This window comes from Siniperca chuatsi, linkage group LG6, assembly GCF_020085105.1.
Source record: "Siniperca chuatsi isolate FFG_IHB_CAS linkage group LG6, ASM2008510v1, whole genome shotgun sequence".
In the NCBI taxonomy this organism is placed as follows: domain Eukaryota; kingdom Metazoa; phylum Chordata; class Actinopteri; order Centrarchiformes; family Sinipercidae; genus Siniperca; species Siniperca chuatsi.
Window position 1 is genome coordinate 29,598,438 of NC_058047.1, and position 7,121 is coordinate 29,605,558.

Genomic DNA, 7,121 nt, shown 5'->3' on the forward strand with positions numbered 1-7,121 from the left:
CCATTATTACTATTATTATTATTATTTTAAAATTCGTGTGGAATTTGCATTGTGCTACTGTATGCTCTCTTTCGTCCTGCTCTGTCTCTGTCTCTCAACCCAACCAGTTGAGGCAGATGGCTGCCCACCCTGAGTCTGGTTCTGCTCAAGATTTCTGCCTCTTAAAAGCAAGTTTTTCCTTGCCACTGTCACCAAGTGCTTGCTCTTGGTGGGATTTGTTGGGTCTCTGTAATTAATATTATTAAGAGTACGGCCTAGACTTGCTTTTATAGAAAAAGTGCAGTGAGAACTTCTGTTATGAATTGGTGCTATAGTAATAAAATTGAATTGAATTATCAAAGATAATAATAATGACTTAAATTAATAAAGTTCCTCAGGTCACCACCCTTTAAAGAAGGGAAAACGCCAATTAAATTAATTTAGTCTCATAAAATATATTAAACTATCAATCTGGAACTCTGACTAAAATGTACTTTATATAGATGTGTGTGACTTTTTTCACAAGCGTCCCAAAAAACAATTTTAACTGTCCCAAAGTGAATGTAAACCGTCCCAAAATCAAGATGTTTCTTTACTTTGTTAGTATCATCTATAGTTGTTAGTTGTTAGTGGCATAATAAAAACACCATTAAAATGTTGAGGAAATAAATAATTATATTTATTTTGCTCCATTCAAAGAAATAGGTTTAAAACAAAACCTGAAAAATTATCTGTATTCTGTCATAAACAGAATTAAAAAAAATTAAATAGGACACAATTTAGTAACTCAGCAGCTGCGTTTACGTCACCACGACCACATGGCCCATACAAACACAAACAAATCAAGAGATTGATAAGAGAGAACTACTGAATGTCATTCAGGCTTACATAAAATCATATTGTGAACATTACATGGCTTTTATCCTGTAGGTCGACATTGTTGTTTGTGTCAGCTGACAATTATGTGGTTGCTGCCACGTAATTGTATTACACTCCATTTAAACAGTTATCTTAGCCCTCACCATTAAGTTGTGCACCGGCACACTGAAATGGAGCGGACCCAGTGTTTAGCTCCGTTAACTGTAAACAAACCGCAGGACTCTGCTGCTCACCAGCTGGTAACAACTAACTAGCTCTTCTGCCGATTTCAACACGGATTTGTTGTTCAAAATGTAGCATTATCAGTGAGTATATTATTTTATCAAAAAATAATATACTCACACATAGCCAGGGTAGCGCCTGGCTAAAGTTAGCTAGCTAGTAGCTGGCTAGACTGTTTCAATCAATTCAAAATGGTGGCCACATGGCATTGGACAAAGGAAAACTACGAAACAATATGGCTGACAAAGTGATGGACGCATGTCCAAGATGGCGTCTTTAGCAATGTTTGAGAAAGAGTTTGTGTGAGATTCCGGTGCCAAGTTAAGGAAGAAGATAGTTTGCATGAGTAAGCAATCCTGTGCTTAGCCGTGCCGTGCTAGTCCAGTTCAACGTTACCAGTCTTTGAAAGAGAGGGGTTGTTTGGCGTGCTGTTTTGTTAGTTGGCGATCCTTAGCTGATTTGCCAGGCTGGGAAAAGTTGTGCTTCGAATGATGAAAATGCAGTCTTTGCTGTGCAGTCCATGTTCTGATCTCCTTTGTTGTCCTTACAGAGTTAGCAGCTCTGCTCTAAACAGGCCCTCGCCTTCTGCTGTTAAAAACAGAGGTTGGTGTGTCTGCTCATTTAGCAGGCGACACTGAGCGGGAGACAGCTGCAGCAGCTGCAGTGAAGACGAGTCCAGGAGAAAGAGAGAGTGACAAAAACCAGCTGACCCTTTTATTGACCTGGTGACATCACGGGTCATAGGTTACACTGACCAATGGTAGCTGAAAGCTGGGTCCATGGGTGGAGTACATACATAGGTGTAAATAACTAGAGGAGACTGAGTTCGATGGCTCACATTTCATAATAAAAGTTATGTTTAGGTCACACAAATTAAGTAATTCATTTGTGGAGTTCCAGTTGTCCCAGTAACACCAAACACCTACTACACACATATATATACATACATAAATACATACATACATATATATATGTATATGTATATATGTATATGTATGTATATGTATATATATGTATATGTATGTATATGTATATATATGTATATGGATTAGAATCTCATACCCCACCTTTTAACTTCCATTAGCGTCTTCTCTGAGGACTGGCTGGGTCTGTTTTATTACTCAGAGGTCATGTGAACAACTACTTCAGGGAAGGTTAATTCTTTTATCAATAAAAGATTCAAAATGTCATCATCATCCATATTGATTTACGCTACAGTTCGGATTAAAGAATAGGTTCACAATTTTTCTGTCAAGTGAAGACAAGTAAAATCTGTCTTAAAACAGTAATCAGCTGCCTATATGAACATTGAAACAGGTTTTACTTGCTGTAATCATTCCTCCTGTCGATACAGGCCACAAAGAGATCCTTTCCTAATGTACTTCCGATGTAGTGCTGCTGTCTGAAGATTCGTTTAGGCTTCAGGTCTGGCAGAGAACTCCCACTGCTTTCTTTGCACAGCTGGTATAGTCAATGTGTGATGACTATTTCTGTTCATCTAGAGTATAGCAGCATTGGTGAGGGTGTCTGAGGGAGACCTGCGGAAAGCCATCACCTTCCTCCAGAGTGCAGCGCGCCTCAACATCAACAAGGAGATCACAGAACGCGCTGTCATTGAAATAGCCGGGGTGAGACATACTTCTTTGTCTCATATAGGAGACTGGAGGGACTGATGATGGATGATTTATCAACTGTAGTTAAAACGTCCTGCTCACCTGAAACCTCGCCTTAATATAATCCAGTCATGTCACTCTGTTGTTGTACTCTTATAGGTCATCCCTCCCAAGATGATTGACAACTTGCTCCAGATCTGCTTCAAAGGAACATTTGAGAAACTAGAGGTTGCAGTCAGGGTAGGTATTCTGACATGTCAGTGCTTTGTCCCTGTGTTTGTGTTTTAAATTTGCAGCACTTTGGTTTGTGTGACATGCATTTGTTTTCTTGTTGATGTTCGAAACTAAATATTTCAGGCTGAAAGTTTCAGGCCAAAGACTTTAAATATTTAATCATGAAAAATAAAGACAACATTTAAAAGATGACCAAAAAGCCATTGTCATCTGTGATGTATCCCTGATGTTGAAATGCAGTGAATGCGTATTGTGCTGGCTTTCACTCACTCCCTGTAAGTCACATTCTTTCACATTCATTCATGTTGAATGTCTCCTCTTTCAGAGCATGGTGGATGAAGGCTATGCAGCCACACAGATTCTGAGTCAGCTCCATGAGTCTATCATAGAGCAGGACCTGAGTGACAAGCAGAAGTCAGCCATCACAGAGAAGATGGCAGTAAGTGATTTTGGTGGAGCTTCAGGGATCCTGGCCGAAGTTTTGGCTCCTGTTTGACTTGCTGTTTTATTTGTTAATTAATATTGTAATTGTGTGGCTGCAGTGATGACAAACAGGGATTATTACACTTTTATTAAATACAATATCAAGTTTCAGGAGCAGAGGCACTAATTCACACAGTAAAGGCCACGTATTTAATGAGTGAGAAGACCAAGACATGAGATGCATCAGGGTCTGCCTTATCCATCTCAACAGGTGGCAATGATTGACAGATTGATCACATTATACGCTCACTTTACAATATCTAATTAGGGCAGTATGTCACAATATTGGCAACAGATAAAACCTGAATTTTTACAAGGTGGGAAAAGTAAAGGCAAATGTGTAATCGGTTATATTGAAGTGAGGATGTGTGAAGAAAAGCTGACCGCATAAGAGGAGCAAATGCAGGGCTGTTATTAGGTTGAAATTAGTTTGGTAATCACCAACTGGGCCTGAGAATTTTTAAGTTCTTGTCTAATTGATAGGGCTGTACCAAATGTAATTTTTTTACATTTGAAGATTCTATTGAGGTTTTCGAATGAAGCTTTGAATGTCTGTTGTCATATTTTATGACGTCATCGTCCTAAAAAAACAAAAAAATATCCTCAACAAAATTTTCAATTTGAATAAAGTGATTCATCGAATTAAATTGGTCTTTTTTTTGTTATGTACAGGCAGAATTAGTAGGATTTGTTGGTTGCTGTTTGTAAACGTAAGTTGGCCCTATGCACAGAGAGAGAGCGCAGCCATGGTTGAGGCAGCTAGAGAGTGAAAGAGGAGAGGGAGCGGCGTCAGCAAGAACAAAGCAGTGAATCAGATAAATAAAAAGTAATTTTCAAATTGTTTCACGGCGGTTACATTCTAAAACACAAATACACAGGGTCACACCTCCGCAAAACCCTGCGGGAAAGAGCTGCATTGCCGGATTTTGTGTGAATGATGCAGCCGAAGAAATGCCTCATCCTGTCTGCCTCTGCTCTGTTTGTGTGTGTGTAGCTCAGCCCCGCCCTCCGTCAAACAGACACACAGACCTGACAGACAGCAGAGAGATAGAGACAGCGATATAACCTGGTTGCTATGTTTTTGCAGGAGAGAGAGAACTTACTAAAATTCGGAAGAAAAAAAGATGCAGGGGCCAGATGTAACAAAATACAAATGATGTAGCTACATTATGTGCTATGCAGGACTGACTCATGTCAAGCTTAGGTTCAGCTGAACTGCAGCTGGATCAGACATCCAATGAAGCTGCACAACTAATGTAAGGGAATGCTATAAATTAATTTTTATGACTTAGCAAATAGGAACACAGAAGACTGGCTCGTAGGGGTGTGCCAGTCAAATTGTTGGCCCTGATCCCTATCTGAGTCCTTTTTAATATCGAATATCTGCCATTACCAAATCTGATCTGGTACTGATATGTATATGACACAATGAAATAACAGGTGTAGCCTACTAAATTTGGCACACCCTTGTTTTTCTTGTTTCAAATACTGGAAGTCCTGGCTCAAAACCATTAAGTTGAAAAGGTAAAATTATAGATATGAATTACTTCTATTGGGCAAATGCGACTCTTGAAATTGACATGACGCAATTTATAACCCAAGCGGGAACCTCCGGGTCTGAAAGGTGAAGCCAATGCGGTGCCTTAAACCTGCATTCTTTCTAATAGCCAGCAGGTGTCGACTCCACTGGTTGCAAAAAGAAGTCTGTATAGAAGTCAATGACAAAATGACCCTACTTCTCACTTGATTTATTACCTCAGTAAACATTTTCCTAATGAGTTTATGGTCTCAATCGCTAGTTTCAAGTCTTCACTATACCACAATGTTAATTTTTAAAATTATGGTCCCATTAAAGTAAACTAGACGATAAAGCAGGGTATGCTTTAGGGCGTGGCTACCTTGTGATTGACGAGTCGCTACCATGCTGACCTGTATATAAGGATAGAGGCGTAACAATCCGTAACCCTCCCCAGCTCCACCTTGTCGTCCAAATATGGTCACTTCTGGTTCCAAAAAAACAAGATGGCAACAGCCAACATGCCAAACTTGAGGCTTCAAAACAGTAGTCCACCAACCAATGAGTGACGTCACAGTGGCTACGTCGACTTCTTTTATACAGTCTATGGTATAACCACAATTGTTAAATCTCCCCTTGAAGGGCTTTGAGTAGTCAAAAAGACTAGAAAGGCACTATATAAGTACAGTCCATTTACCATTACCCTTGTTTGATTTGTCATTAATGATAGAATTCACATGTGATTTACTGACAAGCCTTCAAAATCAACTGGAAGACACAAATGGGATGAAGAGTTTGAACAAACTAATAAATTGGACAGATTATCAATAAACTACTGTGACTTAATGCGGAGGCAGATATGACACATTTTAAATCTGTAATTACATATGACTGCATTTCGTTTACACTTACATTAGAGTAGTGTTTACTCCATATATGGTGAAATATGTTGTTTGTAAATATTTAAGTGATTAAACATAAAGCAATACAACACTCTGTGGCCTTGAACATCAGATGCCCTGCGGAGCTCTAAAACACAGCAGCTGGGTCTAGGCTATAGTTGAACATCAAGCCTTCCCTGAAAAGTTTTTAATTTTAAGGTGTTACTCAGTACTAAGAGGAAACATTTGATGAGCAGTATCTGGGTTATTGCAAAAATAATCCAACATACCAGTCGATCATTTCACAGATTTTATTCGGGCCATAATACACTTTTATATGTCATGTAAACGTTAATGTCCTTCAGATGGACATACCTTTTATAAATCCAGTTTGTGCTTGTGTTTCCTCTCTGGTTCAGGTTGTGGGCAAGTGCCTGTCAGATGGTGCAGATGAGTACCTGCAAATGTTGAGTCTGTGCTCAGTCATCATGCAGCAGGCCTCCCAGAACAACTAAGCAGCAAAGCCTCATCTGCTTCCAGCAGGACCAACTGAGACATCAGCACTTCACTCAGATTCAGCTAAGTTTGTTCAGAGTTGCTTTTAGGGATGTCCACCAGAGGATACGAGATGATAGTGGTGTTGTTTACTGTCAGAGACCAGATGAGCACTTCAATAAATAAGACACAACTATGTGAACTTGCTTTCAAAATCTCTGTTATTGTTTAATCACCCATCCGATGTCTCTTTATTCCTTTTCATTCATGTAACTACTTACATCTTCTTAGATCTTTGTACACTTTTTGCATTTTGGAAAGTAATAAATAGTTTTTCGTATCTTTTCAGTGTTTGTTTCCTTAAAGTCATTGCACATGACATACACTAAATCCACAGCAAGAGCAACTTCAGCAATGCAAATGTATCATCTGACCCAGTGTTGATCAAAGGTTGTAGCTCCATTCATGGTACACACACAGTACATATATACAAATATTTAAAACTAGAATAAAAACAAAAACCATATATACAGTATAGTGTTTCCCACAGGATTTTGTGAGACTGTGGTGGATGGATGTCGGAGCCTCTAGGGGGGTCTGGGTGCATACATTGTAAAGTTAAATGCATCAATCTGGTGCATTTTGTGAGCAAAATTAGGGGGCTAGATCTATAAGAACTTTGTGCCGTTTGGAAAAAAAAAATTCTGCTCTAGTATACAATTTAATAAACATTCAGGGTTTTCCCTAGGTTTCTGGAGGTCTTAGGTGCTTTTTACATATCACACACATTACACTCATAGGCATTAGCAAGAAAAGAAG

The 7,121-nt window shown here is 39.0% G+C and overlaps 1 protein-coding gene across 1 annotated transcript in view; it reads left to right on the forward strand.

Annotated features, from left to right (window-relative positions):
* Nucleotides 1–6,642, forward strand: part of rfc4 (replication factor C (activator 1) 4) — a 32,073-nt gene extending 25,431 nt beyond the window's left edge. Inside the window, exons 8-11 of the mRNA XM_044199650.1 lie at nt 2,583–2,708; nt 2,853–2,933; nt 3,253–3,366; nt 6,227–6,642. Coding sequence (XP_044055585.1) covers nt 2,583–2,708; nt 2,853–2,933; nt 3,253–3,366; nt 6,227–6,322 — 417 coding nt within the window. The 3' untranslated portion in view covers nt 6,323–6,642. The remainder of the gene's footprint in view (nt 1–2,582; nt 2,709–2,852; nt 2,934–3,252; nt 3,367–6,226) is intronic.
* Nucleotides 6,643–7,121: the final 479 nt, after the last annotated feature.